The sequence below is a fragment of the Camelus bactrianus genome, chromosome 5, assembly GCF_048773025.1.
Source record: "Camelus bactrianus isolate YW-2024 breed Bactrian camel chromosome 5, ASM4877302v1, whole genome shotgun sequence".
Lineage (NCBI taxonomy): Eukaryota > Metazoa > Chordata > Mammalia > Artiodactyla > Camelidae > Camelus > Camelus bactrianus.
In genome coordinates, this window is record NC_133543.1 from 65,049,855 (window position 1) to 65,077,826 (window position 27,972).

Genomic DNA, 27,972 nt, shown 5'->3' on the forward strand with positions numbered 1-27,972 from the left:
CTGAAAACAATGAGTCAGTGGGACTTTGTTTAAATATTTCAACTTACAGCAGTGAGCAAAGTCAAATTACCTGATATTGATTAAAAATGACCAATAACAAGTATATTTTATTACAAAGGAACTCTGCATCCTTCAAGTCTTCCTTAAAAGGCGAGTCCGTAGGTATGTGTAATGGCACTTACCCCAGCCAAGAAAATAATACCAGTTCAAGTGCTGCTTCTCTGCAAACACAGCCACCACGATAAGCGTGTGCAGGTAAATGCCTTCGCAGAGCATCCAAAAGTAGTTACAGCCAATCAGGTAGAGATGAATGAACTGGAACACTTTACAACTAACCTGTGAGGAAAAAGGGAAGCAATCAATATTTAGTTGTTCATGAGTACCCAGGTGAAACAGCAGTCTAGTTCAGCTTGGTTATACAGAAATACAGGATTTTCTCTCTTCCACACAAAATCTCACACACGAATGATTCAGATTTGTAAAAAGCAGTCTTCATCCTCATCTAACAGTGTCTCTAAAGTGTGTAGCCACTGACTCCAGAGATTTATAATGATACACCTTCCATGAAATGTGCAAATTCTAAATTTACTACATTTAGTTCATGTGTATTCTCCTAATATTTCTAATATTTCCTAATATATGTTTTAGGTATTATGTAATTTACAAGTATAAAAGTTTCACACATGAATGACTGTATCTGTTTTAATTATGTCATCATTAACTCCATGATTGTTACATTCTGTTGGAAAAAATCTTAATAATCATCCTGACAATTTTAAAAGCAATTCGTGAAAAGTGCCAATACTTGGGAAATCTGAATATCGTGTGCTACTAGTGCAGATACTTACTAAACAATAATCTAATGAGTCCATACTTTATCTTATTCAAATATGAGGTTTGAGGGTTTCATGTAGCTAAAAGGAAGAAAAGTTATGGTTTTCCTTCCTCATTCCTTGAGGTCTCCACATTCTGTTTTCTACTCTTAAAGGGATAGGAAGAGGGAGGTTTAAGTACAAGGTAAACAAAACAAAGGAGTAAGAGATATAGTTTACTCCCTTAACAAGGGGAATAAATTTAAAGCTCTCCCAGAAATACATGGCCAATTACTCCCATCAGCTCCAATTTCCAGTCTACAACTCAAATATTTAGTGGAAATTATTACTGTTTTTAAAAGAAACTTTTTTTTCACTAAAAAGAAAACTAAAATTGAATGCACTAGCAAATGAATATTGGATTATCATAGAAAAGTAGTAATAGCATTTGCATATACGTTAGCCTAAAATATTTTACCACGTATTGTTTTATTTAATTCTTAAAATAATTCTGTAAGGCATGATTTATCACTAGTTGCATATTTTATAGTTAAAATCTGTGTACTGGAGAAGTTAGATCATTTGCTAACATTCATACAATATCAATCACAGTTACACCCTGAACACAAGTCCTGTAATTCCAATTTTGTGTTCACGACTATACATAATGCCTTTTGACTGAGAATATTTATAAAACCTATTCTTTCATTAAATACGTCTGCCAAATGCATGATGTTAAATTTTAAATATTGTACCTTGAGGTCAAACACATTATATTAAAAAATCCTCTCAAAAATAAAAATGAGTTATCTAATTATGTTATATAGAAATGATAAGCTTCAGCTTCAAGATTTTATCTGTATACTTTTTAGACATGCATATCTAATTAGACTTCTCACTCTTGACTTCATTTAAAAATTAACCTATAAACTATTATGGTAAAAAAGAACTTAAAACATGCTTTAGAGAAATATTTTTATGAAGGGCATGGTGATGTAAACAGACAATAAATTTTCTAAGAATGTATTAAAAATAACTATAATACATTTTGTAACATGTGTGTTAAACAGAATATCCTTGCATATAAATGTAAGATTTAGAATCTCTTTCTCTGCAGCCTCATGACAAAACTCCAAATCTCCTTGCTCTAGAAAAATGCACACTAAAATGGCCGGATATTCACCAGTTTTTTATATTACTAATTATACCCCAGTGTTTCCTCACCCGGTGACTTTAGAGTGGAACATATACAAGATAAAGCAGTCCGGATACATATGTGCAAACAATGCAGGGAATTTTAGGATTTTGGAAATTACCCTAAAAACACACATAAAACACATATGAGAGTATTGTTTATTGACCCATTGAGTGAGAATTCCTTCCTTTCCCTGATTCCTGAAATCTTTAAAAAACCACTTTATATATACACATATACACACCCCTCCACAAATCCATACCCAAAACTGTAGTATAAATACTACAAACATTATGAAAGCATATGATTTTAAGAACTTGAATATTTGCTATTTATGCAGATATTTTAATTTAAATATAGCTATATATGCATATAATGTGCATAAAATATATACATATGTATAAGTAAATTTCAGGTTATGTTATTAAAATATAGCTTTTATGTTATGATAGTCTCTGTCCTTACTTTTGTGTATCTCTTTGACATTTATTCTAAAAACTAGGCTTCCAAAGGGATTGTATGGGAACAATTTATAAATGTTTGCTGAGATAATGAGAATGTGGTAGAGCCTTTTAAAAATTTTATGTTGATAAAGTTTAAACATTATATAGGTATAATTCATTTTCCCCCTGGTTTTTATTAAAGTCTCTTTAAAGTCAGCCTAATAGCAAATATATAATTTAATTTAAAATTTCCATTTTCATGTGCTGTCTTTTTCTAGCTTTGATTTTTTCATTCTATTGAGTAAATGTTATGTCCCATCAGCAGCAAGATTCTAACCATAAAATGAGGTGAAGATATATGTAACATGCAGATAATTGAAACAAAGAAAGTATTCTTCTTTTTTCTATTCAATCTTTATAAATGGAGAATACTGAGATTTACCCTTCTAGATTGGAATATAGCTATATATACATACTCTATGTCATACCTTAAAATATACATATATTACTAAATAATATACATACATATATCAAGACCCCCCCCCCACCCTCGGTACTTCTCCTGTTTCTTCCCCACTAACCCCTTGAACCTAAGGGCACAATCTCGTTTTACTTACAGGATTTGTAGCCACTAAGGCCTGGTTGTTGGCCACTGCAGTGAAATGAATGATTGTTACAATAGAGTTACAAACGAAAGAGAAGAACAGATTTTTGTGCAAGGTAATCCTTTGGCAACTTAAGCTCCTAAAAGGCAAGAGAAACCAAAGTGTGTTGTCATCATAAAATGTTTCCACATTTTGATTAATAGTCATTCAAATAAGATACATTCAGAATTCATAACAACTGCTCTAGTTTTGAAAGAATTCTTTTTTCTCAGGATTCATTCATGATATATTCTTAATTAGGGAAAATTTTTAATTCTTTAAAACACAGAGACACATGAGTTGCTTCAGTACAGGTAGACATATGTAGGGATAGGAAATTTATCTATACAGGGCCTCTACATAAATTTCTTCTGTTAATCTCTCAACATGATTAATATTCTAATTCATTCTGAAAATGTAGGTACTGTAGATTCAGTGAAGATAGATAACTGATCAAAAATCATGCAGCTAATTGACTTGAAAACTTTGGATTTGTCTGGCAGATTCTCACACAGATAATGCTCTTTTCACTACACCACACAGGCTGTTCTGTTTATATAGCCTGCTTATGGTCTTTTGTGGTGTTCTGTTTATACAATCTCTGTGTGGTAGTGGTGATTATGTAGACAAATCATGAGAAAGATAATACTGTATTTAGAAGAAATGAGTTGATAAAAATATAGATTTAGCCACCCATGAGGTTTGTTCAGCTTTACTGAATTTGCTTTACTTGGCCCAGCCATACACAAAATACAAGAAATTCTTATCTTTTACTGAAGGTCCTCATGTATAAAACAAAATTAAAAACCTGGCTGAATGGAGTTCATATAGAAACAGATTTCAGGAGCAGGCGTCACTAAGGACAAGTAATGCCGCCCTGCAGACTGAATCCACATCTGCTCTACAAGACTGTATGTGACTGCCTCACCCATGATCAAAGACCATCTCCAGTATACCTCCCTCATGAAGCATTATTCGAAGACTTATTGTGGGTAAATTTTTAAAATAATAGAAAGGAATCCATTTGAAACTGAATACGTAATATCAAAACAAAACACATATGTAGGAAAACATAAGAAATCATTTCATTATAAAGACTTAAAAGTTCATTTAGGGTTTTATAAGATTATGCAATTAATCTGGTCAACCTAGATAATCCACCCTATATAACTCAAACCAATAATTTCTACTTTGGAAACTTTAAGGAGATTTTTAACTGAGTTTTATCACTACATCACCTTATTCTAAACAGACTATGTACCCAGGATATTATAGTTAGGCTGGGATGCCAAGGTATTCTGTATCTAAAAATGCAAAGTTTAGGCTACATTGTCTCTGTAATTACTTGCAGCTACAGGTCTGTGAGCCTATGTGTAGCTCTAGTATTTTAAAGTATCTGGAAGTAAATCTAATTCAATCAGTATTTATGGAGTTTCAATACATGCCTTTCACAAAAGTGAGTGCTGTCAGGGAAATGTCTTTGAAAGGCTTCATGAACAAGATGGCCCTTGGATCAATCACTGTGTGTGAGTCAGTCATACAGCAACAGTATGTGAGGTCCAGCTGGAGTCCATCAAAGTAGAAACAGCTGAGAGCTGCTGGTATTTTTATATTGGAGTCTTTAATTTGACTTGGCTTTGCAGTGCATGAGAGTAGTGAGCAGGAGGCAGGGATCAAGCTACAGAGTACAGATAATATTCTATACAGATGAAGAATTTTGATGTTTTCTGAACAAAGGAGAGGCATGAGTCCTGTTACTATTTAAGTGAAGTCAACACTGAGGTAAAGATGGGTCTATTTTTAATAAAATACCACAGTAGTAACATGAGTGCTTTGCATTAAGAGAACTAACGAATATGAGAAGTCTAGTAAAAAATAATTCTTTTCAAATCTATTATGATTACATATAATGTGTTGTTTATTTCTTGTAATTCATCACTCTTCTGTGTTGAAAATTATGAACATGTAAAATTTGTCCACATGGTATTATTTTTAATATGCCTGTATTCAGCTTACCCTGTGTCTTTGGAGTGCCAACTATTATTTAGGGAAAAACTGCTTACCCATGAAAATATAAAATACTCATGCACTTTTTTTAGTAACAGATTTAAATAACTCAGCTACCATCATGGGAAAAAAAGAAAATGTTTTCTTTAACTAGGCTTTTTGCCCTTTTCTGCTGAGCACACTTTTATCCAGGTCACACATATAAACAACAAAATTTCATAGTTTTCATATTATGACCAAAAGACTGGAAGAGTTTGCTTAAACAGCAAATCAGAAATATTTATAAAAAGTAAATTGGAATGAAGGAAAACAAACATTAAAGAAGGCCTTCAAAAAATAGCAATCCATCTTGGAAGAGTTGAAAGATAAGCACTGAGGAACGTGAAACAAACAGCGCTTATATAAATGTGGACATTTATAATATTCACATGTGAAAAGATTGAAAATAAGTAAAATAAAATTCTAACTGTAGTCAGTTGAAAACAATTTTAATTTTCCTTGTGTTCATTTAAACTTCCTTCTCTTCTCTATGATGGTCTGTTTCTGTTCCTCTCAGAATTCTTTTTTTTTTTTTCCTGAGGGCTCTGCTCCCACCTTAATCTGGCTTGAAAGTTAAAGACTTATAAATGAGCTGCAGGTATCTGTTCTCTTCTAAAGATGTGGTTATTGTGTGTACAGTCACACACACACACACACACACACACACACACACACACAAATGGTTTCTTATTCTCTTACTATGTGATGAAAGAATATACCACATTTCCCTCTTTTAGATCCATGCAATGCCATATTATGACAAAATTTTGAAATGATAGAATGAAATTCTTTTGTAAACGAAATATTGAATGTCAAAACCAAATACTTAAGAGGACACGTGAAATCATTTCAAGAGACACATGAAGCTTATTTTGAGTGTTCTAAAAAATTACCCAAATAATATGGCCAGTGTAGATAATCCACCCTATATAACTCAAACCAAATACTGCTTTGCAAACCCTGATATCCAGTCTAGCTGTACATGTTGGTGTAACATACTGGACCACTGCAAAATCATTTCAGTCTGTGTTATGTAAATGTGCCCTACTATCTACAGTATTAGCCTTTTGCTTTGGTTTCTTCTATTTCATCCTCTGGGTTCTGTGCAACTTAAATGCAGACAAATGCTATATGAGACATGTTTTCTATCAATGTCTAGTTGTAACAATGGCTCAGATTTTTCTAGTGGTATCTGCTGTATTCTTCTAAGCATATTCATTAATACATATAAGTACAATAGTACAAATAAAATCAACTTGAAAACGAAAACCAAAATATGTACTTGGGAAACACACTGGTTTGCTAAAGTGAAATACTAAAAATATTTGGGTATTTTTTTCAAATGTTGACCTGCAACCAATTTCACCTATTCTAAAAGTTTTTAATGTGCTTATATTACTCAAAATATTAAAATAATTGTTTTATAGGCTTGGAGAATGTTTTACAAAAATCTCTCTCTGTTTCTTTAAGTGTTACAATCTCTCTTTCTATCCTAGCATAACCACAGAATAGAAAATGTAGTTTGGGGGTCTGGATTGTTTCCATTTCATATTTTCTACATACAATTATTTTAGAACACTACTTCAACATGCAATTTTGACAAGCAGAGTTACAGAGGCAGTTGACATAAGAGTGTCAACAAAACCATTACACTCCATGTGTATTGCAAGTATGCCCTTCAATTCTCTTTAGGAACAGTTCGAAGCAGGTAGCATCAAGTCAGCACATGTTGTTCAGATGGGTTTTGAAACCTGACCTGAGAGTGAATCTGGACTGTGTCACCTACTGACAGTGTGACTTTCGACAAGTTATTTAAAAATTCTAGTCCTCAGTTTAGTTTCTTTACCTGTAATATAGGGATAACAACAGTACTTCGTAGGATTGGTGAAGATTAAATGAGATAAATCATGTCTAGTGCTTAGCATAATATCTAACCTAAGCTAAACACTCAATGTTAACTATTATTTTTAACATAGTGATCATATGGCTATTTTTAATCAAGTTCTCGGAAGGTTTTCTCTCACAAATAACAAAATAGCATTAAGATTCATGTGAGTAATATAAAACTACCCATGTTTTAAGTAATGCAATGACAAATTACATTGCATTGTCATTTTTTTGTTACAAAACACAAGAATTTAGCATTAGAAAGATAATTTCCATGTGATGAAAGGCAGTAGGTCAAGAAATCTAAATTATCTTCCCAAGGAATTTCATCCTTCCCAGAGTTGTCTCCCAATCACCACTTTCATTATCATGCTTGACCCCATGCTACTCCATATTTAAAGTTCTGCTACAGAACAAAAAGACTTGAACAAAAGAACTTGCCTTTGTTTCCTATTTGGTTTTGACATGAGGTAGAAATTTCCAAACTACTTTCCCAGTACTACTCCAGAGCAAAACTAGTCATGCAAGGAGGAAATACAAGGAGTACAAGGAAGAATAGCCCACTCTATGAAGCTCTGTTTCCTTATGCTAGTTTATCTAATTTAATTTCCAAATGCTCAGCTCTTTTCCCAAGAAAACACTAACAACACTAACCATGTATCTGACAGGAAAGCCCATTCCAATGGGAATATTGCCAAAAACAACAGGCAGAAAGCAATAAATGTATCAAAAGAATAAGCAGACTGGTTATCTTTTGTCTACTGAGTACAGAACCTTGAGTTGATGGAATCACTTGGTTGTGGATGACAAAGTGACATCACCTCTATCAACAGCTCTCCTTTGGAGGCTGCTGGTGATCCATCTGGACAGATCAGAAACAGTACAAGAGTGTTTCAACCAAGGTGCTCAGTGAAGTCCTGCTAGAGGGGAAATGGTGGCTCTTCCTCCATCCTGCTCCCTCCTCCCCTGACCCTGCCTTTCAGGACTGCTCGTTTAACATCATGTGTCAGTACAAGCTGCACAAGGAACAGACATGCTCATTTTATGTGGCCAACTGGTTTTCCTCATGTGTGAGCAAGGGCTCTTCCTGGCCTCCTAAAGGGCAGAAAACTAAGAGAAGAAATAGTCTGGCTTTCTGAATGCCTACGATTCTTACAGTCTCCCACCCACCCACCCAAACAAACAAACAAAAACAAAACAAAGACCAAAAAATAACCCTTTCAGAGATAAAATTCATAAAAATAGCAGGCACCATAATAACAAGCCTTTATAATATCCCAGGCACAGAGATAAATACTTTACATTCATTATCTCATTTAACAGCCCCTTGAGGTATCATCAGCCTTTAATAAAATTAAGGTAAGCTGCTTCAGGTCACACTCTTATTAAGTGATCTGTTGAATTTGGATGTTTAAGTTTTTAAGAAAGTACTATGGCTTTTGTCTCTTTTCATACTCATTTAGTCACTTATAACCATTTGTTGATGTATAAATAATATATTGTGCACTCTCGATCCTGGGGAAACAGTTGTGAATAATGCAGAGCAGACCCTGATCTCAGGTTACCCATGGGACAGTGGAGGGTAAATAGACACATAAGTTGCATGATGTAATTCCAGATAGTGTTTCGTGCTTTTTAGAAATTAAAACAGGATTTGGAGATAGATAAAGACTGTGGCCAGAGTGAGAGGAATACTCAAGATAGAACTGAATGAAACAGAAGATTGGGGAAAAAAGCATTCCAAGCAGAGAAGCACCCTGTGTCAGTTTTTTGGGGTTTTTTTTTAAGTTAAAGCTTACAGTTTTTGAGGAGCAAGAAGGACAGACAATGTGAATAAAAAGCCAAAACTACACATTGTTTTTCTTCCATTCTAAAATGAAGAAAATTAAATTCAAAGAGCATAACTTATTAACTGACTTCTTGACTCTGCAGCTCATATTCTTGTGTTACATCTTAATGTTCCAACAGCGAATGTTAGCAGTGTGATATCCAGTCATCCGTGGTTTTTGTTTTTCCTGACTACTAAAAAGGTGCTACAGTTTGGAGGGTTTACTTTGACTTTCTTCTCATATATAGTCATATTAGTGGGTATGGTCTAGGGAAATAAACTATGTCTGCAACAGTGGAAAACCAGACTGCAAAACATATTATGACTTTGGGAAAAAAAATGTTATTTTATATATGTTCCTTATTTCAAATTACAAAATTTTAATCCATTCAAATGACTATATAGTTTTTACACCAAGCAACTGATCATTAGCATTCTTAAAATGATTAATCATTTTAGTCCCATGAAAATTCAGTTGTGCTTAAACAGTACTTATGTTTCAGCTTGCTCAAGCAAAATAGACGAAATACACTTATAAATAAGTTGCATATTTATCAAAAATAACAACAGAAGTATGTGATCCTTAGCATTTGGTTATAGTTTAAGTAATAGATATACTCTTTAAAATAAGTAAGCCCAAATTCTTTAATTCAGTAATTTACTTTATATTTCCATACTTGGGGCTCCTCTCCATAAACCAGTACAATTACATTATAGAGGAACTGGTTTTTGTTAGAGTAAATCCATTACTTCTTGCACCAGTTTGTCCTTATTTAAATCTGATACTCTAATGTGGAAATGCAATGCTTTTACTATGTAATTACAGTGGACATATTTTAAAAGCTTTCCAGCCAAGACTAACATGACTGGATAGGAATGTTTTCAGCTCTCATCATGTTCAGTGTGAGAGGGAAGGATTTTTCAACACGTTGATTAAATTCACTAATTTGGAAAGAGACTTAAGTAGTATGATCTAATAAAACATTATATGAAAAGCTATAGTAAATTTAACAATATCCAGTGTTAAGTTGAAGGAAACCAGGGATGCATACAACAAACAGAACAGAGTATTTCTCAGAACTGTAGTGCGTAACAATCTTACAGTAAATAAAATGTACCACAAGAGTGGAGAAAGCAAGGACGATAGTGGCTGGGCACTGAGAGGTATGTGATTCAAGGACTGCTAGGTGACTTTCTGAACTAAGCCATTCTCAAACTTCTGACAGTGCAGATTTGCTAGGTTTTAAACAACTGATTTAAGTGATAGTTCTGATTTGCAAAAACAGGTACATCAGAGTATGATTTATAGAGGAAGACTCTCTATTCTTAGTTTCAATGTAGGACTTCTTCAAATAGGTAGCTTTGCTTAAAACCAATTTAAAGATTGAATCATGAATAGTTTTCAGGAGAAAAATTATAGCTTAAAGAAGAAAACCAGACATGCTATAATTCAAGAGATTTATGAAGAAACTGGAAGTGAGAGAAAACTTCACAATGTTGATTGAATATTTTCATATATGATCTAAAAAAAAGGTGAGAATTTGGGTCACTTCTACTGAAAAGCAGAAATATAAGCATTAAAGGATTATTTTACAAACTTGAGAAATCTCTGGCCTACTAACTGGATAGATTTTTTTTACTGAATTTTATTTAGAACTTTATCTGAATTACCTAGAATTGATATCATTGTCTACATAGTTGCAAATATACAACCTGGCTTTAAAATTACTTGGACTCTGTTTTAAATGTCAACAAAATTAAGATGGTTTAAAAAAAAAAAGAACCACTTTTTCCCCATGCGAGTTAGATTTCTACATGTGCAAGAAGATGGAACCCGTTGTCTGGGTTGAAAGTAAGAGCAAGATTTGCTATGCTCTCAGATTTTAAACAGTAATTAAAATATAATTTATAACTAATTCCAGTAAAGCTTATTTATTTTTTTATCTAAAGGGTTCTGCTTTGTTTTTCCAAGGATCATTATGAGTACGAGTCATTGCCTCTCAGGGCTTGGCAAATCCCAAAGTTCTGTCTCTCTCTCTCTTCCCCTCCCTTTCTGTTCCCTTTCTTTTTATCTCCTACTCTGACTCTTTCCTTTAATTGGCTCTAATATAAAACTGAAGTATATCTGGTAAATAGTGTTTCATGTTCTCTGGTTCTAATTTAAAGCATGGGTGAGTAGTAGAGTTTTCTTTTCTCTCTGTAAATAAAAAAATAACACAGTATCCTAAATCAACTTCTTGTGCGGTTCTTGGTATTTATCAGTGACCTTCAATTAACAATTGAAGGAAAAGTTACCTCTACCAAAGACTAAGCAAGAATGACTATAGTATGAGGAACTGGGTTCAGAAGCAGAAAGGGGATATTGATAGTTTTTTTGTTTTTGTTTTTTTTTATACACAATGATTTTATGTGAAACATCAGTCCCCCTAGGAATTGTTTCCAGGTTAGCTGGAAGAAAGCTAAAATTTCTGCTGCTCCTGATTATATGAGCATGCTTCACAATCATTCAGTTAAGGGTTTTCTGAGACGGCCCTGGTCTTCTTCTGATCCAGCTGCAGGGTATTCTATATTGTTTTACACAGATGCTTCTCCTGCTTGGAGTTGTTGAGTCCTGGTCTAAAGCCTCTCTTTGTTGTTGGAGACAGCAAATGCCAGGCAAACTCAAGGGACTGGTCCAAGTTCACAGATAAGTCATGGGAAAGTCAGTCCCAGAAATGTTTCCAACTCAGTTTATGTCTTCATTCCTTAAAAATATATTAAGTGCCTACTGTGTGCAAAGTTACGTGCTAAACCCTGGAATGTGTACAGAAACAAAGCAGAGATGTTTCCTGCTCTCATGGAGCTAACTCTGTGATATTATTTCCCTTCCTGTTTGAGTGGGTAGTTGTTTTTGGTAGATAGTGGCTTTTCCTGTTTTAGTACATAGTTCTGTGGAGTATATATTAAAAATGTCTTAAAATCAAAGACTACAAATTCTTTAATATGGATTCAAGTTCTGAGTAAGCTATATGGTACCTTATGAGCATAAAAAAGGTTTTATTATTTTTGACTAATTCACTTAACCACAAGTTTTTTCTAATATAATTATACTACTAATTTGGTTTATAAAATTTTTCATTCATTGTGTACTTATTTTTCTGCATGAACATTGTAACAATTTTTTTTATAAATATGGTACATGTAAAACTAGAAATTGTATTCTTTAATTTTGTTTTTAAAGAGCCCCCTGGTACAATATACCTATTATGGCTAAATATTTATATACAAATATTTTAATGGATTAATAAGAAAGATCAAGAGCAATAACTATGACAATAATAGACCATAGAATAATAATAGACAATATAATAGACAATAAAAGACATGTTTTCCTAAAGAAGACTTTCCACTTAATAATGCATTACAGATTATCTCAGCCCTAAGACTAAATCTATCATATAGATACTAATAGAATCTGGATTTTAAAGATGTGAAAATGATGATTAGAGAAATAAAAGAAGTCGCTCCATGTTATGCAGCAAGTATGTGACAAAGGTGGAATCTGAGACCAGACTTGCCTGTTTAGGGAATACCCGCTTCTACACAGAGGCCAAGAACCAAATTCCATGTATAGGCAAAATAATTTGCCTGTGTAACATGCCACAAATTTTTTAAAAAGCACAGAAATTTTAGCAATTAACATATATATTTATTTCATATAGTACTCAAATTTAAAAAAGAAAACTTGCTCTTTTTCTGAAGCAAAGAGACCCATTTATATGTGAAGCATGAGGACAATGTTTGGGGCAACATGAAATTTCTAGTCTCGCTTTTAAAAAGAGAAATGAGTCTTGTTATTGTATCTTTAAAAAAGTACTCAGCATGTATATACACAATTTCAGTTTTTTAAAAAGTATTTTTCTATGGAGGAAATAAATTAATTCTGCAGTTTTAAATTTTAACACTTTGATTAAGAATTAAAATCACTTGTGAGTATTGGTTGACTAGTGTTGGCTTTTTTAATATAATGTACATTAAATACAGGTATAAAAATACTGAATCAGATTTTCTTTCAATTCTTATTCGATAATAAATATAGTTTATCTATGTAGACTGCGTTCAGCCTTCAGAATACTTTCACAAATGTTAACTTTCTTGATACTGAAGTTGTGTATTTTGATTTAAAAAATTAATTCTTTCTTTGTAATCTTCTTTACTAAAATATAGACTTGGGCTTGGAACTAGCAAAATCATGAGGTCCAGCTATGAACCCAGTATAGAAATCTTCCATTTCAAAATTCCTCATAGGTTGACATCTAATATCCGAAAATCTTCTGGCTTAACATTTTTGGTACCTTGACTCCCTGATCAGCAGACATTATCTGCTTCAATTTTATCACTATCCTGATAAGTCAATTCTTGTGACATCCTCTTTTCCTCTTACAATTTCAGTCCACAGTGGACAGAGTAAATGACTGGTCTGATTAGAGATCTGGAACTGGGTACTTTGCACTTACTGTATACTCTGGCTTGCAGTACTGTTTTCACTTGGCAGTCCCACTACTGCCTCATTGTCCCACATCAAGCATTTGTTTAATTAAATCATGACTCTTTCATGAGGAAACTTTGCTAATTTTGCATTTGATTTCATGGAATTAGTTCAGGATTTTGTTTATATTCTTGAAATTCAAACTTGATTGGGGCCAAAGGGCTTGGAATTCTAGGACACCTTTTTTCTCTTTTTGACTACTGATTTTGGCATGCAATATAATTACTATACTTCACTTTGTTCCTTCAGAAATTTAATGTGCTTGAATATTTTGGCTTATTACAATGCAAAATAAAAAGAGATCATTTAATCTGAAGGATCTCAGCTGTATCAGCTTTAAATCTGCAGACATGGTGGTCTCCTAAATGGTAATTAAAAATTTATTCCACATCCAGCACAAACTAATTGCAGTTTCAGAAACACTACATTAAAAAAAAAGTCACAAAGATTTCACTGAGGAAATGATGCTAAAGTTTAGATCTGAAAGATGAATACATTTAACTGGACTAGAGAAGGCAGGAAGAGAATAGATATTCAATTATAGGATATGTTAATGATTTTGATTTTATATAAATTACAATAGGAAGCTTAAAATTTTTAAAGCAAAGTATGACAAAATCAGATCTATATTTGACATAAATGTTTGAAAATATCCTGGCTACAGTGTTTAAAATTGAATGAAGGTGGTGAGAGTGGACTTACTGAGGCTTAGTAAGACTCGGCTCGTGGGGGTGGCAAGAGAGATGAAATAAACTGGATAGATTGGAGAGCTGTTAGGAGGTTCTATCCACAGAGTTATAAGGAGAGAATGATAGGGAGGAAAGCTGAGAAGGTATCACAGATTGCTCCTAAACTTATGGCTAAGGCAAGTAGATTGCTGGTGGTGGTATTTGTAAAGATGGGTCACTCTGAGAGAAAAACTACTTTGGGTTAAGAAGTGGTAGATATTGTGAATTTGTTTCGAACATGTTGATTTTGAAATACTCCAAAGATGATGTATTTTAAGAGCCATAAAAAGATATACACTCTGTGACCAAGAAATCATGTCTCTGGGAATGTAGCCTAAACAAATAGTGCAAAATATGGGAAAAGTTAGGACTGAAAATGTCCATTGCAGTGTTTTTTATTAATAGGAAAAATTGGAAGCAATGCTAATATTCAAAAATAGAAGAATGATTTAGTAAACTTTTGTCAAGTTACTAAGTGGAATATTAATCAGCCAATTAAATGGTTGTTTTAACTTCTTAGTGACATGGAAAGAACTGTATAATGCTGTTATAAAAATAGTTAAAATAACTTGTACATTACAATAAAAACTCAGTAAAAACAAATGGATATGAAACAGAACTGGAAAAATACCTGAAATTACTCAATTGGATATTAGGATTATAGATGTATATATTTCTTTACTTAAAAAATAGTGATATGCTTAAATTATTTTCAATATTTAAAAAATATTGCAAATTTAAGTGCAATTCTTGTTTCTGGATTATGGTTTGTTTTAAATTAATGGTTGTATTCTTTTTACTGAAGCTAGAAATACTTAAAACATAACTTTTTTCCCCAAGGGTAGAGGCTGATCTACTTCATACTTAGTCGTGGTTGTAAAACTCTTAATGTGAAAAAGAAGAATCTTAGCTAATATTAGTTACATTTAAATTGATTCTTTCTGTGTTTGTATGTGTGGTAATACGTAATTTTCATGAACTGAAAACCTGAGTTCTAGAATATTGCATAGGTTTAAGGAAATTACTTGCATCATTTAGTTCCAAGATGCAAGAGGTAATTTTTTCAAATTTAGATACCTTTCATTTTTAAATTGTTAAGATTTTGTTTACAATGTCGTGTCAATTTCTGGTGTAGAGCATAATGTCTGTCATACATACACATACATATATTCATTTTCATATTTTTGGAAAAAAGAACTTTATCTTAAGCTTATACTGAGATTTTGAAATTTTAATTTCATTTTGTGTTTTTAAATTCATTAAATTGAATATTAACTAAGTTTTATTGCCATATTTTACCAGTAAGTTTGTTAGCATTGGTAACATTATTTTACTTTGTCAATTAGCATAAATAATATATCACTGTAGCCCTGTGGACTTTATTTAAAAATTGTCACTTTGGAAAATGGTTTATTTTCCATATTTTAGAACAGATATTTTTAATCTATTAGAAAGTCATAATGAAATTTTTCCTACTCCAAAGATAGTATTCACTTCAAAAATCTTACAAAAGCTAAGAAAGAATGTGTGCAAGGGTAAAGACATGAAGTTTTAATAAACTGCATATAAGCAACTGATATTACATAACTAATTATAAAGGCAGTGACTGAGAACTAACAACTTGATTTGAGCAAGAACATTTTGGAAATTCGTTGCAAAATATAATATAGTAAATTTAATTCTTTAAGAAATGATTTCCATATTTTAGTATAAAAATTATTTTCAATGTATTTTGATACACTTTTTTACAAAATGCAATCTGTAGATTTCCATGATTTTGAACCCATGAGACATAATGTTGGTTGGTTCATATATTATATGATGTACTTTGAATACCTGATGGACTATGGACTAAAAGCTAGTATTCCAGTTACATATCAACCTAACATCCAGCTGTCTAATAATTTCTAGATTTGGATATTTTGATGTGCTACTACTTTAGCTGGTTCTGAAACTGCTAGTGTTACAAGATGGTTGCTGAAGAAGGGGAAAGAGGGAAAGGGGGGAGGGGGAAGAGGATGGGGGAGGAGCAGCAAGAAGGAGCAGGGGAGGAAAAGGAGGGAAATAAGAAGAGGAGGCAGAAGAGGAAGAGGACGGCAATGGCAGTGGTGATGAACACATAATAAAATACTGCGACTTGCTCTTTACGCTGCATTGTCGGTACTGGGGGCGATCAAAATTATGAAAATCATGTTAATGCATAAAATAATGTATGCATGTTTTAGAATTTACCTTCCTATCAATTAAAAAAAATCACTGTCAATTGGTTGAATCAAGACATTGAAATTGACTCTCCCTCCCCAAACCAGGAAAAATAATCTATCATAATATATTGAAATTATTATTTTTAACAGTATATATTACATGCCATGTCTATAATTTACACAAAATACCAGTTTCTATAATGTACCTTGTATCCTGATACCAAAATTGACCAAGAAGCTAAAAATTTAATTAGGGAGGCCTATAATGTTTGGCAGTTTCCAGAGCAAATACAGATAGATTTACATACTGGTTTTGGCTCCCTTCTTAATACATGACTTCATTCTTATAGGTGAACTAATTTTGTAAAATTGGCTTCAGATGTTTCATCAGTCTCCTTTCTCTATATTTTATAAAGTCAAGATAAAGTCAACATAATTTATTTCAAACATTGTAAATCATCTACTTTTCATATATTTTATCAGCATGACATAAACATGCATATGACACTGCATTCACCAAAGACAATTAAATTGAAAAAAATATTTTACATGTACTTACTTGAAATAAAAGAATATACCAAGTGAGATAAGGAGTGATGCAATAGATAATCCATGTCCAATTATAGTCAGGTAAAACAAATTCAATGCCGTCTGTAATTTACATAAACAAAAAAATTAAGGTACATGTCAGTACAATAATTCTATGTGTATAAGCTCAAAATCAATGAAATAAATTATATTTTTAAAAACATGTGATGGTAGCCTTACCATTTAGCTGGCAAATCAATAAATATTTAAATACAACTAGAATGTAAAATATCTGTGCAAATTTATTAAGTGATTTATGAATTGTCTGCTATTTTTATTTAAAAATTAGAAGTTAATTAAATAAATGAAGGATTAATTTTCTTGATCTAGGTTGGTGTAATATATAAAACCAGCATTTTAAATTTTGAAGTGTATTGACAATTTTCACTCTATCACTTTGTACACCGTAAATAAAATGCTATTTAATGATTTTTGTTTGTTTAGATTTAAATGCCAGATAAGGCTTACTTTCCCAACTGGCTTTTTTTTTCCTTTGACCAATTTGAGGCTCTGAAATAAATCTCAATATAGTAATTTATGGGGAAATTCTGATCTATACAAATAAGTTATTTCTCCTGGTTTTGACTTTTTCTGTTTGATTTTTGTCTTTATTCTGTTTGCTTGTAACTTACTGTATTATTGTGCATTTTTATAATTCCCTTCAAGCCCTTCTCTGAATAAGTAAAGAATACATGATTAATAACTGTAATGATAGCTGACAGTTATCATGTGTTTACTATATGCTTGGTAGTCTTCTAAGTATTTTCCTTGTATGAAGTCAATTCTTATGAATACCCTAGGGGTGGGTTTATTATCCTCATTTTATACAGGAGGGGACTGAGGCAGGGAAAAGTGAAGGCTTGCCCAAGGTCACAGCTGGTAAGGGGCAGAAATAGGAACTCAGACATCAGGGCTCAATTTTAATCTCTGTGACAAACAGCCTCCACATACACTCACATGCAAATATATGCAGACACTTTGTAGCACAGTTTTATTGTTGTGACGAACTGTGACTAACCTTGACTTTAATGTATGGTGTTAAAAGTGAGAATGCCAGTGCCAGTGACCTGACAGCCAGTCAGAAAACAAGCCTTCTGCTGAGGGACAGATAGAACTGTTTAAGCCCTACTGGGTTTATCTTGTTTACTTGAATACAACTCCTGAATGTAATTCTAGAAATTCCACCACAAATGAAAATCTTCCTTTTTCTTACACTTTAAAAGTATGTTTTCTTTGGAAAATGTGAAATTCCAATACTGAGACATTGACTTGTAAGTACACTATTATCTAGTAAGGTTGCTTCCTCAGTGTAATGACCAAATCAATAATAATTGTTTTACAAAGCTATTTTCTTCATTGTCTTTATTATGAAAAGCCTTTAAAGTGGAATGAACACTAGCTAAAATTTCCCCAATACTGTATTGGTAATTAACTTTTTAAATAGATACTATAAGTTAAATTTTAATTTATAATTATTACATACCTTTACTTTCTCATGTGTATTAACATTACATTGGGTATAATTTGTCCATGTTCTGTTGCTTTCTGGATGTCTAAACCAGTTTCCATCTTGGTCACAGATTTTTGTAACTTTTTCTTCAACATTAAAAAGGAAAAAAGGAAACAATAATTTAGTTAACCTACGGTTTATTAAATAGATGTCGAGGAGATTTCTAAACAAATTTCTGTTTACCTGAAGGATCAAAGTCCTGAAAGTAATCAGGGCAGCGCTGCATTGATTCCGTTCCTGCGGCAACATCATTCCAGCACAGCCAGCCATCCCAGGTTCTGTTGCAGTAAATACCTCAAGGGGGAAGTAAAAATTAGGGCTTACTAACTCCCTCTAGTTATATATAAAGACACAATGGTGGACTTACACTGACATGGAATGAAGATGTCTACTGAAAATGAAGACATCATATAAAATCTAGAGCAATTACTTGGATTTTTTTTCATCAAGTAATTATTAGAATAACTAATTGTTAAGTTTAGGAATATCTGAAAAAAATAGAAGTTTAGTTTCAGTTCTAATTCTCAAAGGTAGCTGTTTATTCAATAAATCAAATGGTCTTTCCTGGTTGTCCTTAACCATAAAATAGTGGTTAATAAGTATCCCTATGCTTGCAATTAAAACAATATGGGACACTGGAAACATGTTTTATTTTAGAAACTCTGTTCTTAGGGCAAGATACAGTATTTTCTGAAGTGAACAGATTAATATTCTAGTATTTCCTACTTCACCACATTAACCCTGACACATACTTATTTAGGTCCCTCCACTAAATTCTAGCTCTTCCTTCCTTCCTTTTCTTTTTAAATGGAGTAGAGTGTCTAATATGCTCACATTTTTCTCTTACTAACATTAAGAGAAAGAACCTCTTACATAAAAAAAAAATAGTTTTTTAAAGTCATAGAAAAATAAAATGACAACATTCCAATGTTAGTCTGTAATCAAAGAAAGTAATTTTCTGCCTTGTTAGGTAAGCACACATGGAAATTTGAATGTTCCATGAGATGTTTATTATTTTTAACAGATTTGTACAGCAGTCTCAGAATCAATCTAGGCTTCATGGAAGTAGAAAAAAAAAATCTATTGGCCTGAAAATCTAAATAATTCTAGTTTTTTAAAAAAAACCTCAGATAATCTTAGTATTCTCTCCTGAATTTTTCAAATAGTTTTATTATTAAAATAGTTTTCTTATCTAGATAGTTTTTGTCCACATATTACTACATGAAATGCATTTTGTGGCCTATTGGAGAAAAAATTTCCTGATATCATTTTAGAAAGCATCTCAAACAATTCCTTATGACTTTTCCAGAAGATTCCACCTGATTAAGGACAGCACTGGCAGCATGACAGATTGAAGATCCAGAAGTTTTTTTAACTGTGTTGTATATCATTTGAGTGGGCACATGAGTAGGTATTCCACTTAAAAAATTTCTGGGGTCAAATAGACTTGAAAAACATGAAGTTAAAACAAAAATGTTTCTTTATCACAAGATTTTCTAGAGTATTTAAAATTATAAAGTGCATTATGAAGCTCCAAGAAGAAGACTGATTATGCACTAATCTTAAACTTAGTTTAATCACAAAATTATTTTATTACAAAACCCTCATAAATATATTCCTATTGTTCAACAATTAGATTTGAAGCTCATTTTAATATATATCTAGATGATTTGGAAGGCATTAATTCAATAGTTTTAAACTAATAACATATATAACTATATAATAGTAATAAAAATATTTGGGCAGATATCTAACTATATCTCCAAAGATGAACAAATTATATTATTCAGTTATATTAAGGTTAAGGACTTGACCAATGTGAAAAAATTGCTGCTTTCTCTTTCTCACAAGCAAGTTCATTTTGACAGTTACAAATATTAATAATAACCTACTTTTAACATTTCATGTATATAACAAACATTGTATTTTATACTATCAAGTATTTTCCATCAAATTTCAAAAATTTTGTTTCCACTGATGGTTTAAATATTTTAAAATATCTAAAAAACCTTTACATTTTGCTTGTTACACTATGAGTTTTGCATCTTATAGTTTGAAGATAACCCTGTCTTTAGAGTTGGCAGATAAAACACAGGGCTTGTTTTTGGTTTTCTTTTTGCTTAATTTGGCAGCTCTACTTGTGCTACTCTTCTTTATATCCTCAGAACTGAGACAAATATATGGCACTGAGTAGGTGCTCAATAAATGTGACGTCATTAGCTTTACTACCAAACGTACTATACAAAGTATATGTTATGCAAAATATATATGTGTGTGTGTGTGTGTGTTTGTGTGTGTGTGTGTGTGTGTATGTCATTTTATTGAGAAGCGCCTATCAAGCAGCTTGTGAAAAGAAAGAAATACAAAACTGAAGATCAACTGTCACTGATTTTTTTGGGGGGGAGGTAATTAGGTTTTTATTTACTTATTTATAATGGAGGTACTGGGGATTGAACCTAGGACTTCATGCATGCTAAGCACGCACTGTACCACTGAGCTATACCTTCCCCCTCAATTGTCACTGATTTAATTCAAAACACATACATGTTTGATATTTTAAATATACCATAAAAAGTTAGTAAAACCTTCCCTGTTGCACATATTTTTATTAGAATTTTTTAAAAGGAGCAAGATTAATTATGTTATAAGATGTTCTTCATAAATAAATAATTAAAACTGCACATATACCAGAAAAAATAGCAACTAACCCATTTTTAAGAATGAACCTAAGGAACCCATAATGATGTAATAGGGTAGTTTTCTTTTAAAAAATATATCAAATGCATTTAAAATTAGTCATGTTTACCTTCTGTTTGTTGAATAGGGTCTTGCATAATTTTTTGGTAACATTCAAATTGAGCTGTCATGATTTTATTTCTAGTAACAGGCAACTGAATTGAGCCATCAGGTTCCTCTTCTTCTGATTCTGCTTTGACCAGAATCTAAGGGAATAAAAATAATAAAATTTCAGAATTGTGAGACTATCTGTCAGAGTCAGTCTATCACAGTGGAAAACAGTAAAAGCAGTGATGTGCTGCATGGTCAACAGGCTCTGGGGGGAAATTCCTGATACGTAGGGTTTGCCAATTTCCATGGTGTAAATATCCCCACCATGTCCAAGTTCGATCCATCAACAAGAGTTGCCAGTGGCAGCACTGGGAAACATAGTCCACAGTCTCCTCTCAGAAGCCTGTGGGAGCCAGCTCCAGGACAAGTATTCTGGAATGCAGACAGCTGTATTCAAAATCCACCTCTATGTTTTACTGCTCTGGGAATGTAGGCAAGATATTTATCCTCCCTAAGCCTCTGCTTTCTTATTGTAAAATGGAATAAAATAACATCAAGATAGCAGAGGGGAAGTATCTGGCACATGGTAAATGCTCAAAATCACTACTGTTTTTATCATTACATTTTGATAATCAAAATAATGACATGTTCATTTATGATGTTGGAAAATAGAATTTTTATTGTATGCACATCAATAAAGATTTTAGAAAAGGTATATAGGTGGTTTTAGACGAAGTATATAGGTATATTCTTCCACTTTAGTAGAAGTATTTTAAGCTCCACTTATGCTTTAATTTCTACATGACTTTTTTCCTGTTTTGTAACATGAAGACTATATAAACTTCTCTTCAGCCTTATTTCTTCTTTGCTTTTGCGTTCTTTCTATTAACTATTTTCCGTAAGCAGTTATCTTTCTACTGTTATTTGTCCCTTATTCTTGATTTTCTGTTCTCTAGCAGGAAGTTGAATTTAATTTAAACTTAAATTTAAATGGTAATATTCCCTTAGTGTATGGCACCACCCAAGTCTCACCATCACCTCACCAACAATGAACATTAACTCTTTCATTCTTTGATTGGTTTTAAGTTCTTAATAAAGATTTATGCAGCAGTTGTGCTGCACAAGTAATAAATAGAAATTTACAACATTAAGAAAAGTTGTTTTTCTCCTGTTCTCATAATGTTTATAGAATTGCATAAACTGAATATCATTTTTATTCTTACCTAAAAACTCACATTTGCACATTGTCTGAATGAATTCAAGAGAAACGGTCACAATTCCTTAAATTACAGTAATCAGACTGGTCATCTGTTACAGAAGTACCTGCAGGGAAGCAGCTTTGGCCTGTGCAGCTCATTGGCATGCTCAGAGGGGGGTGGGAGCTGTAGGAACAGGAGTCCTATTTCTTGAATTTTAGTCTGTTTACCTAAGATAACATCTAAGAAGTGTAGAATTTGGACTGTTCCTAGACTTGAGAATGTTTTCAATACAAATGCTGACAGGAATGTAGTCTTGCTCCCCGCCCTGTTTAGGTTTTCTATATTTTCCTTGAGTTTCTTTGTTTGAAAACCTGTGGAGTTTACTTGGAAACACCACAGAAAACTATTTGCTGGCACAGAACTAAATGAGATTATGTCTCTCAGTTTCTCTTACATATAATGAGATAAGAGTACAGTCACTGTTTTCATGTAAGACAGAGAAAAATAGGAACACAACTATTTCTGTAAATAAAAATAAAAGTAAATGTCTAAGGAGACAGAGAAAAACAGGAACAAAATAATTCTGTAAATAACAATAAAGTTAACTGTATAAGGCACACAGCCCCTCCAGTATAGTGGTTGTTTTTAGTCATCTTAGTCTAGCCTCCACCTCCAGCCCCACATCCCCTGCACATGCAGGCAGAGGAACACAGAAGTGCACACCTCACTTCCACGTCTGCCTCATCAGTGCCTCTCGGACACCTAATACTTTTCTGAATGAATGGATGAGGATATTAATTTAAAACAGTGCATGGTTCTGAATTGCTTTTCAATTGCTATGAGTCAATTAGTTGGCAGAATGGGAGAAAAATCAACAGGTTGGAATCACTGTTTTAATAGCTCTAATTCAGAATCAACAGTTGAAAATATTTCATCTATTATTTATGACTGTAGTATCGAGCCAATCCATTTTTTTTTAACCTCTGTTACTTTCCTCTGGTGTCTGCATATTTGTATACATTGTCCTTCCTCTCTTTTACACCCCCCAACTGCTTGTTGTAAGACAAAAGCCTAAAAATGTGTACTGAAGGGAAATAAACTATTGCCATGTTGATTAGATATTAAAAGGTATGTAATCTATGCATCAAATCACTGCACGTAATTTTGTGTTATTACCTTCATCAATTATGGATATACTGGAAGTTAAAACAGAAAGAATCAGAGATAGGGAGATACATTAGGGGAATTTGTGCTTACCATAAAAAAAGGCAAGAGAAACAGAAAACACAGGATGCACTTTTTCTCCATCATTAAAGCCAAAATGAAACAAGCTATATAATATAAATCAAACTGCAATAGAAAATAAAAGAAATATAATTTATCAATATTTATGAAATAAATGAAGGTGGTTCTCAATGGAAATTTTATTTTAAAACTACACAGTAATTTTGCTTTAAGGCTTTGATTGTCTTACATATTACAAATATGAAGAGCATAGTGATTTAAAGTACTAAAGAGCTTAATTAAACACATTTTAATTTAATTTGTCTTACAGGCAAGAAAGCCTCTTACAGATTTTTTAAAGTAATTAGAAAACATCTTTCTTTACTTTTACCAAAATTGGAGTAAAATAATTAAAGTATCAAAATAGTTTCACAAGAACACAAAAGCACAAATTTTGACCACATGTTTTACTATAAAGTTTGCCTTTATTTCCTATAAGTATTAATTTCATTTTAATTTTCTGATCCTTCAACAATTTCAGGGAGAAAATTGTATTGGGGCCAGTTTCTCAAGAATTAGCATCCATAAGCCATAAAAATTGCCTTACAATTTAACAGAAATTATTCTTCACTGCAGGATTCAATTTTTTAAAATCAGGAAATAAAAGATTCCTTAAGTCATCTACATTATTAAAATAAGGTTATAGGAGATGGACAATAGCAAATAAAAGTATTTCTGTTAAATATTTCTAGTGGTAGATACAATTCCCTGCTATCTTCTTAATTCTAAGAGACAAACATTGCAGGGGTCAAGTATACAATGCTTACCCCCTTTAAGGTCTACCAACAACCTTATTCTGGCAGTAGTTTTATGAAATATAAATAACCATGGGGTAGTCATAAAATATAATAATTTTCTGAGAAAATAAAACATTCTAATCAATAGATATTTGCCAGTGAACTATGAACTGAGATTTAATTTTAAGAAATATGTCATGATTTTTATTACAGGGCAAATGTTAGAATAAGAATTATAAAAACCTTTTCTGTTTTTTCATTATCCCATGCAATGAGAGCACACCATTAACTAGCACATAGAATCTATGCCATTGCTTCCCCTTGCTAATGACTCACCTAGAAGAAGCTTTTCTTTTTAATTGTAGCAATCTTCTGAATAATGTCTTCTCTTCTATCAGGGTTTTTATTATTATGATCTTAAAAATACAGCCAAAAAACAGGAAGAATTGCATTAATTTTAGATATAAAAATCATGTAACAGGATCAAAATTTTTATAATTCAGTAATTAATGAGTTGATATTTTAGTTTTTATTACATTGTATCATGAGAAAAATCTAATTTTCCAATACTTACAAGCACAATTGTCTCCAGTCTCAAATCACATTTTCTCTTGGATCATATTCAATATTATCTTGAGTTTTTAAATCCAGAGGTCATGACCTGAAATATTGATTGGTATAGTAATTTAATATTATTTTAATGAGCCAAAATCATTTCCATGATAAACTGACTTTTCAAAGAAAATACCACTATTAAAATGATATTTTTATTAAGCTACTCCAATTTTAAAAAATCTCTTTGCTTACAATATATTTGAGTTTTGTCACAAATATTTGTTGTTTTCCATTATATGGAGAAACTTACATCAACTCATTTATCCCAGGATGGTCAAGACACTGAGAGATTAGCTCAATATTTTACTTAGATAAATTTCAAAGAACTAGAATTTGATAAAAAGTCTTTTAAATTAAACTATAGTTTAAACTTCCTTTGAATAATTTTATCAAATCATTTATTGAAATGTTATTAGTCTTAGTTACTTATATCTATTTTCCTAGCTGGGAAGGAACCATATCTGATTGATCTTTGTATCCTTTGTGTCTGGTAGTTAATATACATTTACTGTATAAATGAATGAAAAAAAATGAAACAATAAGTATTTTAGGATTTTCAGCTTATAATCAGGAACACTAATCATAACTATTAGTCAAGGGTCATTTCTTCTATTAGAAGTCTTTAGATAGAGTTTGAATCTGTACTGACAATGAAAATTGGGGGGAAAGTTCTAATCAGTATGTTTACTTTCTTACAAAATAAAGTTCTTTATTCAGTTTTTGAGTTCTGTGGATGTTTGGATATCAAACAAACAGTAGTTTACTGTACTGTCTTTAGAAATCATAAAGCTTAAGCCAAATTTAAAACATCAGTAGTTCACATTTTTCTGTATTAAATACATACAACACTGAAACATACAAATAAGAATGTAAAGAAATATCATTTTCTTTGGAAATCAGATAGGTTTTTATAAAACAATGCTTTGATGATTTACACGTGTCAGGATTAAATTACCTGCAATGTGTATATGGGCTAAAAAACTGAAGGGGAAAAATATCTCAAAAAACATGTTTGGAGTATTCTTATATCCAGCATATTTGAAAAAATTGTATCCAAAACCAGCAGTTATTTTTGTTGCTTATCTAATAGGTTTCAAAGTCAGAGTTCCAAAAAGTATCTTAGTGAAATATCCCTTAGTGTTCAGTAGATCATCCTGGCACCAATAATTTGAGTTGAATGATTTATTCAACTCACAAAATATATATCAACACAAGTAATTCCATTTTTATAGCTTTCCTTCTTCATCTTATTCCGTAGTGATCTGGAAAATGTGCTACTAGGAACAAGACTGTATTTTGCACTATGTAAACTTGTAATACTCCCAACCAAGGGGGCAGGTCTCTGGTCTCTGGTTTTATAAAGGATGCAGCAGAAGTTTGAGTGGCAATCTTCCAAACACGTGGTAGATACCTGTACTCTTCATTAGATCTGGCAATGTCCATTTTATGTGGCAATCCAATTCAGCTGAGTCATCTGCTCTACAAAGGACCCTACCAGTGGGGAGTGGTAATCATGGAAGAATCACCCCTTTCACCAAGAGTTCCCTAGGTCAATTACAGCAGTATCATGACTGGGCATGAAGATACCACCACTGCAGATATATCTGAAAGTCAGTTTAGGTTGAGTCTCATATTGGTGTGTGTGATGGCATGATTATTATCAGAAGTATGTTCAACTCATTGGTTTCGCTCATTGGTTCTTAGCATATGACCTCTCATATGTTCATTCAGCAAGAGGTTCTCTCTTCTATATTTGGCTTATTCCAAATTTATTTTTGCTAAAATATACTTAATATTAATTGACCAAAGCTGTTAAGTAAATTACTATAAATTTCTCAGATCTGGTTAAATTATTGATTGACCACTGAGTTGCATGTTGCCTGGTGAAAGATATTAGTTCCTGCTCAATTGTGAGGAAAGATCCAGTACATAATTAAAGGAGGTCAAGTTAAATGACTAAATCTGGCCGTGGATTTTTCCAAGTGAGCTTAGGTTTGCTTAATGGGAAAAGGACTTTTTTGAAACTGAGAGAGCTCTAATTGAAACTGGTAAGTGAATCTGTATCACAATAGTGCCAGCAGTAGTCACTGTTATTTTCTCTTTCTAACTGCTAGCCTCATGGATCCTATAAATATTATTTTATTTTCATTCCTCAAAATTAAATGGGAGATTTGGTTCTACTACTCAAACAAAATAACTTTTTTACTGTACACATGGAATAAAAAATAGCTTATTTCTAAATAGGCTTCTTGCCCAAAGAATCACCAAAATAAAATTAAAATGATTTATTTCATAACAGAAAGAACTTTGACTTAAAGCCTCAAATAACTTTTGAAACATAGCTTCCTAGTCATTCAAGGTTTTATGTAAAATCACTCTGGGTTCATTTCTTAAAATCACAATAGATCTGCTGGACAAGACAGTTCTACATTTTTTACGGTTCTACATTTCCAAGTTCACAAATTTTAACCAATCTTCTTGGCTTACTTCAGTGTGAAAACATACTTTATTCTACATAAATATTATAAATCAGTGTGCCTTAATCAATACTAATTTACCAGAACACAAAAACATTAATCCAGTGCCTTTCAAACTTGCTTCTTAATCTCTCAAATTTTTATTATACCTATACACAATTTCCATTAACTTATTTTTCTTAATAATAATTCTTATTTTTAGTTGAGTCATCTCATCACCCAGCCCTAATATTAAAAGTGTATATTCACTCTAAGATTGAGGAAAAAACCCAACTTTCATATTCCATTCCTCCATTTCCAAAATATCTTGGATTTTCACAGGCCCTAAGCCATATCCTCTTCTCCATTTATTTATCCAGTCACTATAAAGTTGGCTAGCAGAAGCTTTTCCCACACATATCTAATTTGCCATTAAGTATCCTAAACCTTTGTGTGGGGAAAGTGAGGCTGTTCCCTATCC

The 27,972-nt window shown here is 32.3% G+C and overlaps 1 protein-coding gene across 2 annotated transcripts in view; it reads right to left on the bottom strand.

The window, feature by feature from the left end:
- CALCRL (calcitonin receptor like receptor) overlaps positions 1–27,972 on the bottom strand; it is a 94,641-nt gene that overhangs the window by 15,518 nt on the left and 51,151 nt on the right. For both annotated transcript variants that reach the window (XM_010960017.3, XM_010960016.3), the window contains 9 exons: positions 24,995–25,081; positions 24,757–24,836; positions 23,657–23,749; positions 21,220–21,355; positions 18,597–18,707; positions 18,387–18,499; positions 16,875–16,966; positions 3,068–3,194; positions 183–336 (listed from right to left, as the gene is read on the bottom strand). In XM_010960017.3, the coding sequence (XP_010958319.1) occupies positions 183–336; positions 3,068–3,194; positions 16,875–16,966; positions 18,387–18,499; positions 18,597–18,707; positions 21,220–21,355; positions 23,657–23,710 (787 nt within the window). In that variant the 5' untranslated portion in view covers positions 23,711–23,749; positions 24,757–24,836; positions 24,995–25,081. The remainder of the gene's footprint in view (positions 1–182; positions 337–3,067; positions 3,195–16,874; positions 16,967–18,386; positions 18,500–18,596; positions 18,708–21,219; positions 21,356–23,656; positions 23,750–24,756; positions 24,837–24,994; positions 25,082–27,972) is intronic.